The sequence below is a fragment of the Cavia porcellus genome, unplaced genomic scaffold (assembly GCF_034190915.1).
Source record: "Cavia porcellus strain 051 isolate PalLab524CR breed Dunkin Hartley unplaced genomic scaffold, mCavPor4.1 scaffold_3, whole genome shotgun sequence".
NCBI lineage: Eukaryota > Metazoa > Chordata > Mammalia > Rodentia > Caviidae > Cavia > Cavia porcellus.
The window spans coordinates 42,791,561-42,804,492 of NW_026947486.1; the positions used below are offsets into that span (position 1 = coordinate 42,791,561).

Here is a 12,932-nt window from a genome sequence, read left to right on the forward strand (position 1 = left end):
TTCCCACAAGACACTTTCAAAGGCTTCCAATCCACATGGCCAGATAGTGTCACAGCAACAATGACACTCTCAGCACCAAATTCTACCTTAGTTACTTTTCTCATTGCTCAGACAAAATATTCAACACTCACAAGTTAAAGGCAAGAAGTTTTATTTGACTTTGCAGTTTGTAAAGATCTCACTCTGTAGTAGGCTGATACTAAGACAGGATATCATGGCAGAAAGGGCATTGCAGACAAGAAACAATCCATGGCAAAGCAGCAAGCAGAAGCGACAAAGCAGTGAAAACATCAAGTCTCCATTTTCCTTTTATACCATCCAGGACTTAGCCCTATGGGTGTGCTACCTCTCACAACTAGGGTGGGCCTTCCCATTATCCACACCTAGAATTATGCTACTTCTAATCAGTGGGCTAATTTAATACCACACACCCTTAATCACAGCATCATATGCCCTGCATCTAGCCAGTTCTGAAAAGCCCCAAATGAGCACACAGGCTTTGGGAGGACATCTAGATATATACCATAATAGTCAATATTTGTAAATTGAATTATTTCATAATTTGTAGATGTGTGCAAAGAATACTGAATTTAGACTTAAAAGACTGTGTAAGCTAAATTTCTTTTTGGATGTGTGATTTTGGACAAGTCCCTTTAGAAAAAGAATTTCAAAGTTACTGACTTTAAATGGAGATTGGTTATCCTCAATCCCTTTTAGAAATAACACTTTGTAAGTTATGAAACACTAAATTTAAGGTCTTATTATAATTGATATTTAGTGAATTTTGCATTAGTAGACCCATTACCTAGTTTAAAGACTAGTTAATTGTTACTGGTTAATATAGGTAAATATATATGTCAGTGGAGACTATGAGAAGGAAAACATAATATATAGGTAACTGTACTATACTAATTCATATTTTGTGGCCTAAAGTATAAGGTTATGTTAATGTAGGGGAAATAATATAATTCTCAATCTCCTAGATGTCCAATATATCTAGTTTATGTTCCCCAAAATCAAAGAATGAATTCTAAGGAACAAAGGAAATTAAGAGTAGGAAAAGTTTTATCGAGACAAATAGCTTCTGAGAGACAGGAAGGGACCCAAAATTGGGTTGCCAATGAGTCTACTTCTCAAAGCAAGTTTCATAGAGCAAAATCATGAGGTGGCTACAATGTAGGTCAAAACTACCATTGACTAACAGGATTACAAACATAGAGCTACCTAGTTAATACTGATCTAATGGGGAAGCAGATCATGTAGCAAGTGTACATGGAAAGAACAAAGACCTTTTTAGAAAGGGATGGATCAGGGTGTTTTGGTCAACCACTGGGGTGGCTGATTTCTAGCTAGATTTTATTGCACCAGGTAAGTGTAATCTTCAGTTTATTGATTATCCCTCAGGGAGGCATGTGGGCCTGGTCATTCCATATTTATATTGATGGATGACCTTCAACAGATGTGCTTCTAGGCATAGTTGTAATGTGTTCTCATCTTCTGCACTGACTCTTTTAAGGGTATATCCCTGTCTGACTGCCTATAATATTTCTACCTAACTTTGCTGTTTATAATAATATGCCTGACGAGGCATTGAACAAAACTACAATAGAGTTTGGTCCTGCAATGTCTTATAATGATATTTCAGCTTTTAAGCTGAGAGACCTTTTCATTTGCATTATGTGCTAGATGAAATGATGCATGAGCTTTTAAATGGGATCACAAGTCTCAGTTGCAATTCTTATCCAATCAAATTTAAACTGTCTACATTACTACTGCTAATAGTGTACAGCACTGGAGGGTGAGGTACAAACAGACATAAAGGGCATGAATACTGCCAATTCCAACGAACAAGGAAAATTGAAAACATAAAGCCAGGTCAAAAACCATGGCTCGAGTCCTGCCAAAGGTCTGGTTAGTCTTACCTGTTATTTATATTTCTCTACATCCTTGCATATGTTGCTTAGGTTCCATGTGAAAGAAAGAATTTGGCAGTCATCTATCTCACTTTATAGATGGGAAAAGTCAAATCCAGAAGAGGGCAAAGGGCTTATCAAATGTATCCCAAGTAGTTCATTTTGGCAGATTTAAAAGATTTATGATTTTCAGGCTGTAGGTCTTTTTAAAATAAAGCCTGTTAAGATCCTAAAAAATAAAACTAAAAACATAAGGCCAGAATTGCTGTTATTTTCTAAAAATAAAATTTTTAGAAATTTTTAGTAATTTCAGATTTAACAAATCAAAATGTGAAAGGTGAGCCATGAGAACCTACTTTTTAACAAGCTCTACACATCAAAGTTTGAAAAGCACTGCCTTAGACACTCTTAACCTCAGATTTTTCCGAGTATTTAAAAGAAGAAAAATAATAGTGGATCGGAAATGCTCTCATAATCCCCGTGATAACGTGTATACTGTAGAATCCAACCAATAACCATAAGAAGTTTTAGTGGTGAAGCACACTTGTGAAGCTGTTGCTCGCAGGAAGCCTCTTTAGCAGCCTACTTTGGCGTTTTCACTTCCTCCTTTGGTAACAAGCGATCTTGAAGATGCAGTTACTGAAGTATAACTTCTCTGCCAACTCACAAAAATCTGAAAACGTGGGCTTTAGGTGTGTAATATACTTTCTGTTTCTCCTGGCTCTACTAATTATCTTAACAGCCCAAGGCAAAGTTTCCCCTTTCTCCCTGACCTCGCTTCAGAACCAGCCTAGGGATTCAGGCTGCAAGGTTGGATTAAAGAGTTAACTAGCAGCCTTGCTGAAGACTGACAGTGAAAGCGGCCAATAGGATGTTTACGCAAGCAGTACGTCTGGAGTGGGTGGGCGTGGGAAAACCCTTGAGGAAGGGAACCATTAGCGGCCTAAGGGTGAGAGGGTAACCTGGGTTACAGATTTGGAGGAAGAGGAGGAAGACCCGAAGAAGAGGAGGAGTAGAAGGGGAAGGAGATGGGAGGAGGAGGAGAGGGGGGAAGCGGAAAGGAAAGGGAAAGGGACAGGGAGGCTGAGAAAGCACAGGAGCATCAGCCGTTAATCTCCATTCTCCCTTATTCTCAGAGTTTGCTAGCTCGGGAACAGCCCGGAACCTGGTGCATGGCCACGGAGTTACAGCATCCAGACTCCATGCCCTGTCACAACCAGAAAGTAAACTCTGCCTCAAACCCAAGTCCGGAGTTGCTGCGACCCGGAGACCGGATCCTGGATCCTACCGGGGGAAAGAGCGCTGCTGTGGCCAAATTGACTCTTCTCAGTGGGCACGCCCATTCTAGCCTGCCGGCTGAGTGTGATTCTCAGGCCTGTGGCACCGCGAGCCTTAACTCTGAGAGCACCAGCGATATTCATGAGATTAACAACTGTGACGCACCTGCTGGCGACTCCCTCCTAGTGGACTGCGAATTCTCTCAAAAGATAGGGTCGCAGTTGAAACTTCTGCCTATGAATGATCAGATCCGAGAGCTGCAGACAATCATCCGGGACAAGTAAGTCAAGAGCGGAAGGGGAAAGAAAGGCCAGACAGAGAAGAGTCTGCAAGGGGTGGGTGGGGATTGGAAATACAAAAAACAAAACAAAACAAAACAAAAACCTAAAGAGTAGTGTTCTTGCCCTTGAGGAAATGGTCTTTGGAGAGATTAGGGCAGGGCCTTTTGGGGGGGGTATATTGCAGGGGAATCATGTGACGTGCACTTCCAACTGTTTCTTAGTTCCTAATTCGCTTTGACTATGGATTAGACCTTTTAGTTAGACCTGGTCCCTCCTGGCCTTTTTATTTGTATCGTTGAGCAGTGATCGATTCCTTAGCCATTTCTAGCAGGCAAACGCCCTATTCTCTCTGCCCAGTGCTTAGCTACGTGGTAAATTTATACTCCGAAATGGTTACTACCTATAGTGTTGTATTACCATGAAACACCACAGGTTCACAGATAAAATTAATGCAGTTTCAAGGAAATGCTATTGTGCTGCACTGTCCCTCTGACCTTTCAATATTTGCTACTGCAGAAATATAATTTTGTTTAAGATGTAGGATTTCATGTTTACATGATCACATAAAAGTGTATCACCGAATTCTTATCGATTGTTTTACTGTAAATTTACAGAACATAGATAACAGAGATAAAGGAACCTCACTCCTTTACCTCTCACAAATCCTTGTAGCCTGAACTTCATATTAAGATGCTATTTTGAAATTGCTTTGAGAAAATTAATGTAAAATGTAGGAAGTATGAACCATAATGAACATGCCCTGGTTTCTTTATTGGTTGCACTTTTTTTCCCTTTTTGAGAAGGAGTCTTGCTGTGTTGACTAGGCTGGCCTCAAATTCCTGGGCTCAAGTGACATTCCTGTCAGCTTCCCAAGGAACTGAGACTACAGATGTGCATCATTGTACCTCACGCCTACTGGTAGCACTTTAAATGAGTATATTGGAACACCACCTATTTTCAGTGGTGAGGCATACCTTGATAAAGATGGGTACTGTATTGACAGAATGCCACTCCCTAAATCAGATTCTAGTAATTTTTCTCACACTATTATAACAGACTCATAATTTGTTTCCTTTTCTGTAATTTTTCACAGCAAACTTCTTTTGATTTCACAGAGTCTACCAAATAATGTTTTGAACCCTTGGTTTGATATTTAGGCCCCTCCTTATGGTTCCTAGGAAGTATTCTGAAATATCCTTACTCCTGCTCTTATCTGGAATACTCTATATCCTCCCTATTCATGTTCGGATCCTACTTACTTTTCTTTATTCTCCTTCTTTCTCTTCCTCTTCTTCTCCACCTTCTTGTCTTCCTCTTCCTTCTCCTTTCTCTCTCTCTTTGGTCTTGAGGCAGGATTTTGCTGTGCATGCAGTTCAGGCTGGTCTTGAACTCACTTTGTAGCCCAGGCTGGCCTCAAAACTCACAACGGTCATCCTGCATGAATCTGTAGAGTGCAGGGATAACAGTTTTGGTCCACCACACACGGCCTACCTGTTTTTCAAGGTAAAACACAGTTTTAAACAAGCACCTTTGCCATGAAATTTTCTCTTAAATTACTCCTGGCTTCAGTGGCCTTTTTAATGCAAAACTTCACTTATGTATTAAATCTTCAGTTTTGTATATTGTTACTTGTGTGTTGATCTTATTTTGCCTGTTATGTTTTTGGCTCTTTGTAGGTAGAATCTACTATACCTTTGAATTTCAACCATGCCTTTCAGGTAATAGATGATCAATTACTAAAGATTCTTTCTGGTCCTAAAATTATATTTTAAGTATGAATTTATACCATTTAACTGTTTATAGTGAATCAACATGGATTCACTATAAACTGTGATCATGTGATATAATAAATAATTGAAGTAGTGATTTTTGGAAGTTTGAGGCGTTGGCTTATTTGGTAGTGGTGATGTGAGCAGCTGAAATCAAACAATTCATCCGACATAGGGTGATGGTTCTTGTTTCTATAGAGCAAGAATTAACTAACCTTGAGCCTTGGGCTCCACTGTACTTATAGATGAATTTCAGGGCCTCAGTGAACCAAGAACTTATCTGGAAAATTTTATCTGTATGTATATTTTAAGTGGTTTAATAACTTAAGGCAGGCATCGCAATGCATGACTGTAATCCCAGCAGTCTGGGAAGCTAAGGCAGGAGGTTCACAAATTCTAGTCCAATATGAGCAATTCAGCAACTTGAGAGACATTGTCTCAAAATTCAAAGGGCTGGAAATACAGCTCAGTGGAAAGGGCCTGTGTTCAATTCCTAGTACCACATAGCAAAAATCTTCAATGAGTTATGATTCATATACCACCAGAGAATTAAGGTATTACTGCACAATGGCTGTGTACCACCACATACTACAGTCAGATTCAAAACATTTTCATCACCCAAATAAAAATCTCTTACCCATTAGCAGTCATGCCCATTTCTTCCAACCTCCCCCAAATCCTGGACAATAGCCAGTGTATTTTCTGTCTCTGTTGATTTACCTATTTGAATGTTTGTGTTTTAAAAGTTACTTTTTGAATTAAACATGAAAATACTAATTTTATTTTTCCAAGTTTTTTTAATTAGTACAAGTGTGTATTACATAACAGCTACATTCTTTGTGAGGAGTTGGCACATGTACATAACACATCTGAGTTCTTTTTTTCATCCCCTTTCTTTACCTTCCTTACCCCCTCCAACTGTTGATGGCTTTTCCATTTGAAAAAGATCTAACTCCCTATCTCTTATTATCTATATTGTATTTTGATCTTTATTTATATTTTGGGTTTCTTCTGTAAAAATATTATGTGATACTTAAGTTTGTGTGTGTGATTTATTTTACTTAACATTGTGTTCTCAAGTTATATCCATTTTCCTATGGATGACTAAATTTTATTCTTTATCAAGAGTAGTATTCAGTTGTGTTAAATATCACATTTTCTTTCTCTATCCATCTGTTGATGGACATATAGGCTGCTTTAAATTTAATTTTACAGATACATAAAACAAAATTGCACAGGTTAATGGGTTCCATGTAATGTTCAATACACATATATATTGCATAATGTTTAAATTGAGATAATTGTATTTATCTCTTCAGACACTGATCATATCTTCACAATAAAAACTTTCAGGATCCTTCCCTGTAGCTTCTTGAAATACCTAGTATATTGTTGTTACCTATAACTAGCATCCCGTGCAATGGCATATTCAGAACTTCTCATTCCTATTTAACTGTAACAGTATACATTGCTCAACCTTAATTCTTCCCTTTCTGCTCCTCTTCCCTCCTTTACTAACTGCTGTTATACACTCAATTTGTATGTGAGATCAACTCATGATATTTGTTATTCTGAGTGTTTCAAATAAAAGGGGTCATACAATATGTGATTCTTTTGTTACTCCTTTTTTAATGTTATGTTTTTAGTGTTAACCTGTGTTTTATAAATATACCATACTTTTTATGGCTGAATAGTATTATATAGAACCACTGCAATTTGTTTATCTATTCAACAGTATCTGTTTGGGTGGTTTCCACTCTTTGGATATTATGAATAATGTTACTATGGATATTTGCTTATGTTTCTTTTTTATGGGGTGAGGCATTTTAATTGTATTTCCTAAAGAATGATAATAATGTGTAGGTTAACAAACAATGCTGTAGAACTTAGAAGCATAACATTCAGTATTTACATGTGGTTATATCTTTATATACCTCATTATTCTTCACTACTCAAAAAAAACCTGGATTGTGGGGCTGGGGATTTAGCTTGACGGCATAAGCGCCTGCCTTGCAAGCAGGTAGTTGTGAGTTCGATCCCTGGTACCGATGAAAAGGAAAAAGATAAAAAAAAAACCTGGATTATATAGTAAACCTGGATGTAAGAGGAGTCTTATGGTTTATTCTACATTTGGTTGGCTCCAGAGGAGTGATCTTAGGCCAGATATTTATAATTTCCATGCTTTAGCTTTTATCATTTGTAAAATGAAGTTGTTGGTTCTGACTAATGGTGTTTCTGAGAGGCTAAAACAAGGTATTGTCTATTAACATTTGTTAGAAACTGTGGGTAGTTTTGCAGATTTAAGGCATTTCAACTCTTCAAGTTGGATTTGTGTACACTTCTTAGGACAGTAACAGGAATTTGACTAAAGAACTCACATTATTTTGATAACCAATACTGACAGATTCTAGAAAACTTTTATTCTGCTTTCATGTAGTATGAGAACCACATTTTTTTTCTGTATGGGAGGTGGAAACTAGACCTTGCACATTTTAACCAAGCACTCCACCACTGAGCATTTCCATTATCCCTGCCACTACAATTTTTGTAACTAGTTGATGTTTACTTAAAATGAGTACACTGTCTTGTTAACCAAATTCAGTAACAGAAGATGTTTCTTCTGTTTTTTATCTTCAGAGATCGTTATCTCCTCACACAAACAAGTCCTGTTTCAGCCTCTGTGTAGGGGGTTCCCATGGTATGATGAAATATCACTGGAAAATATCCTGTTCTCTTTCTGATATATGTAGTTGTCTGCTAATAGAAGCAACTGAAGCATATGTTTCTTTTTTTTTTTCTTTAATTTTCTTTTTTTTTTGGTCTTTTTTGTTTTTATCGGTACCAGGGATTGAACCCACGACTGCCTGCTTGCAAGCAGGTGCTTATGCCGCTGAGCTAAATCCCCAGCCCCCCATGTGTTTCTTTTATTGTTCCTGGTCCTTAGCATCCATCTAGTTAGTGAAAAAATTGCTTTATGAATTGACTTTGGCATGGAGAAATTTGTATTGATTCAGCTGGACTGCAGAAAAGATTGAGAACATGTACAACTGATTTACAAGACTTTTTGAAATGTACAGGATTTGAAATGTAGACTATATTATCTTATGAGGAAATTATTTCTTCTCTATGAGAGTGTAGTATTCTAAACACTGAATGAATAAGTTATTTACTTAGCCATGCATACATGGGCCATTAGCGAACTAGCATAATGAAATGACTTCTTGATTTCCTTGTGTTTCTTTGGTTTTGAGTTTTTTTTTTTTTTTTTTTGGTGGTGGTAGTGGTTGAAATGTATTGAACCAATACATCTTTCCCTTCTTGCCTCTTTAATATGCTGAATCCAACAAAATCTTGAGTATAATGCACTTTTCCCTTTGAACATTGTCCATGGCAGTGAACTATTTAAGGCAATGTAGTAGTTTTGAAAGATTCTCTTCTTTGCTCATTCTTTTGTTTCTAAAAACATTAAAATAATCCTGTTCTGTGAGCTGTTGAATATATTCTCTTTGTATTTTCCTAGGAGGGGCTTTGGCATGGCCTTTGCAGGCTTTTTGGATGATAACTGACTGACTTTAAGAATATTTCACTATATGAGTAGCACTAAAGAAGGAGGGCAGCCTTGTAACTTTGATTTGGTCATCTGGAGAAGACAGTTAACTTTAGGATGGAAAAACATCCTATGCAACCCTAATGTGAGTGGCAGCCTAATGGGATTTGAATCATCTAAGCCAGAGTACCTTTTAGAACTTTCAGTGATACAAACATACCGCTTTGGCATGCATGCTGTAGGTTCACCACCACTGATCTAAGTAATGTAATTTTCTTTTATGTCTTTAAATATATATAATTTTTATTTGTCAAATATACTTTAATGGGTTGATAAGATTTTTTTATGTAAAGGATTTATATACTCTATCAAGGGAGTATATAGGCTGATCAACCAAAAACTACATCTTACAGAAAATTCATTACTTAATGACTTTAGTTAATACTAATTTTGCATGAGTATCCAGAAAAGTACTCAGAAATGCTTTAGAAATCAATAATTTATCAAATATTAGTTTCTTTTAGCAGTTGTATGTTATATTCTAAACATTAAGTGACAAATTTGGCACAAAGCTTGTTGTTATTTTCTTAATAATTTTATGTTGATCTGTATACTGATTAATAACTAATAAAATAAAAATGTATAAAGGACTAGTCATAGATGCAAATATTAAAAATATCCATATTTTAGATTTATCACTAAATTTTTAAAAACAGGAAAATACTATTTTTAAGCTTTCTAAGTCATGGAATTAGTTTATTTTTTAAATATATAAGTTCTGAAGATATATAACATACAGTATCAAAATTATGTGATAGTGACTTTCCAGTTCTGCCAACATTTCCATAATGCATTGCTGATAATAACACTATTAATGTACTGAGGATTGAAGAACAATGAAGTCTCTCTGAAACAGTTAAAGTTACTGAGGAGGAACCACACTATAATGTGAGCTAAGTTATAATTAGAAATTGACCACAGATATCTTTCCTCTTATTTTAAATTATCTATTTTGTCCTCATCTCTAGTTCCTAGACCCTTATCCTCCAGAACCATTTATTTTGTCTTTTTTTCTCCCATTTCACCCATTGGTAAAGCCTAAGAGGTTGTGTTTCACTAAACTATCTCTTCTGTAGAAGAAAAAACAAAAGATGATCAATAATGAAGATTTACCAAATTTAAGATTTAAAATATGTGATTAACCACTGGTTGCCCCCAAACATTATTTTTTCCCATGATGATAAATTTCTTCATATATTTTTTTTCCATATGGCACTTTGGCTTTTAAAATGTCAATGGCATAACTCACAACTGCTAGGAATGCATACCTGTGGAATGAGGACACAGCAATAACTATGTTTACTTCTGATACTGGAACTAAGCCAACTCTGTGGAACACCGCTATGTGTTTTACAGGCAATTTCTACCTAATGTCACTACAGATTTTTCTGATTTCAATTTTCTGCCATTGATATATATATACTTCATATTCTAAAGTAATGACTTTTTTTCCCTTTAAAATTATTTCCTGTAGTCCCTAAAAATAAGGACACTGCACCACACATTGGAGAATCACCAAATGTGAGACTTCATATACCAAAAGTTTCTCAGCAGGGCATTTTATTATACCTTTAGATTTCTCTTCAGTATCACTGATATTTTTCTCACCTGACTGAAAATCATTATCCTCCACAGTTTTGTCTCCTGGCTGAAATGGAGGAGCTGATCTTCTAATTCGACATACTCTTAGGTTTTTTGAGACAGAATTTCACTATCCAGTTCAGGCTGGCCTTCAACTCACTTTATAGCCCAGGTCGGCCTCAAACTTGCAGCAGTCTTCCTGCCTTAGCTTCCCAAGTGCTGGGATTATAAGCATGTGCCAGCACACCCAGAATTCAACAGACTCTTGATGGACAGCAAATATCACCTGATTTTTAATATCAGCCAGTTCAGGATGTTGTTTCTGTCTCTTTCTACAGCTGCAATATTTAATTTTTGTGCTGTAGAACTGGTCTCTGAGGGGATTTATCTCAATGGCTTCAGAGCCTGCCTGGTAAGCTCAAGGTTATGAGTTCAATCCCTGGTACCAATAAAAAAAAGTCTCTGAATGAACTCACACTATTTCAGCACTTTTTGCAAAATACAGTACTTCAACCTGGTAGCTGGGTACCACTCTGCCTACTACCAAAGGGTTCAGCTATAGTAATGTAATGTTCTTAAGCAAAGCTTTGCGTCAGAAGTGCTAATGCTGTGTTCTTTCTTAAATACATGTTATTGGTCCTCATCCTTGGAGGTTGTTTGCACAGTTTCCACTGTAAACTGACTGTAGTTTTACAAATACTACAGATGATTATGCTGTGTTCAGGCTGGGCCATTGTCTCTGGGAGAATGGTTAGGCTCTTGTGTGTGATGATTTCCCTGACTTCTAATTCAGAGTACAGGGTGAGCCTAGGATTCCATACACTAAACAGAACCAAGCTATTGAGCCGGTATGCCATCACGTCAAGATTGGAGGAATCTCAGTACCTTTCCCTACAGTTACACAAAACCAAACTGCCCACCACAGAAAAACCTGTAAGCTGTTTCAATATCATTGGATATTTTTAATATAAATCTACATTTTTGTTCCCTATTGAAAAAAAGTAGTCATGTGATGCCTAGCCACATTTGTGTAGGTCTAGCAGAGAGAGAAATCACTTTCAGGTTTTTTTAAAATATGTATTTATGATACATAATAATTATGTCCATCTTGGGGAATTGTTACATGTGCAAATAACATATTAATCATTTTTACTCGCCTTTACCACCTTCTTTCCACATATTTCCTTTCCATCTGTGCAGAGTACTTCCTGTTTCCTACTGTCTCTCTTTGTATCCCTTTCTATTATTTATGCTTGCAGTTCTTGTATTACAAACACCATGGAATATTTAACCTTCTATGTCTGATTTATTTAATGTGGCATTATGGTCTCAAGGTTCATCCACTGACCTACAAGTGACTCAAATTTATCATTCTTTTTGACTGAGTGTTACTCCATGCTGTATCCATTCATTTGTTGATGAGCATGTAAACTCCTACAATTTAACTATTGTGAATTGCAGTGCTGTATACCTGAGTGTAAATGTGTGACTGTAATATGATGGCTTTACTCTTTCATAACTATACACAAAAGAGGTATAACTGGGTCAAACTGAATTTGTTTTTAGTTTTTTGAGAAATCTACTAGTTATACTAGTTTATATTCCTACCAACAGTGTAGAAGGGTTCCTTTTTCCCTATAACATTGCCAACATTTGTTGTTTTTTTGAGTTCTTGATGATGGTCCTTCTTAATGGAGTAAGATAGAATATTTGCATTGTTTCAATTTGATTTTTCTAATGGCCAATAATGCTGAAATTTTTTTCATATACTTATTGGCCATTTACACTTCTCATGAGAAGTGTCTATTCATTTCTATTGCCCATTTTTTGATTGGGTCTTTTATTGGAGAGATCTAAGTTTTTTGACTTCTTTGTATGTTCTATATCAGTGGTGGCGAACTTTGACACACATGCCACAGCTAACTGTTATCATTGAAAGCTCTAAAAAATCCACCATCACTGTTCTAGATATTAGTTTTCTGTCCAAGGAGTAGCTGACAAATACTTTCCCCATTTTATAGGTTGATTGTTCACTCTGTTAGTTTGTACTTTGGGTACAGAAACTTTTTAAATTTGATGCAATTCCATGTTTTGATTCATAGTGCAGTTAAGGGTTCTTTTCAGAAAGCCCTTGACTGTGCCTATATCTCCAGGAGTGTTATAAATTTTTTCTTCCATCAGCTTCAGTGTTTCTATTTTCATCTGTGGGTCTTTGGTCCATTTAGATTTGGTTTTACTACATGGTGAGAGATATGGATCCAAATTTATTCTTCTACACACGGATAACCAGTTTTGCCAATACCATTTATTCTGTATGACACTTGAAACTTCAGCCAGAGCAGTCAGGTTATTGGAAAAAATCAAAGGGATAAGAGGAAAGAAAACGTCTAAGTATCCTTATTTGCAGATGGCATGATCTTTTACAGAGAAAAACCCAAAAACTCTTATCGGAAGATTCTTAATACTATTAAATTCAGCAAAGTGATAGGATAGAAAATCACAC

The 12,932-nt window shown here is 36.5% G+C and overlaps 1 protein-coding gene across 2 annotated transcripts in view; it reads left to right on the forward strand.

Moving 5' to 3' along the window:
- The first annotated feature begins 2,808 nt into the window (after nucleotides 1–2,808).
- Uprt (uracil phosphoribosyltransferase homolog) overlaps nucleotides 2,809–12,932 on the forward strand; it is a 33,907-nt gene continuing 23,783 nt past the window's right edge. Inside the window, exons 1-2 of one of the 2 annotated variants that reach the window (XM_003470978.5) lie at nucleotides 2,809–2,862; nucleotides 3,050–3,471. In XM_003470978.5, coding sequence (XP_003471026.1) covers nucleotides 3,086–3,471 — 386 coding nt within the window. In that variant the 5' untranslated portion in view covers nucleotides 2,809–2,862; nucleotides 3,050–3,085. Of the gene's footprint in view, nucleotides 2,863–3,049; nucleotides 3,472–5,148; nucleotides 5,191–12,932 lie in introns of those variants that run through there. The other variant, XM_063246108.1, reaches the window with a different exon arrangement.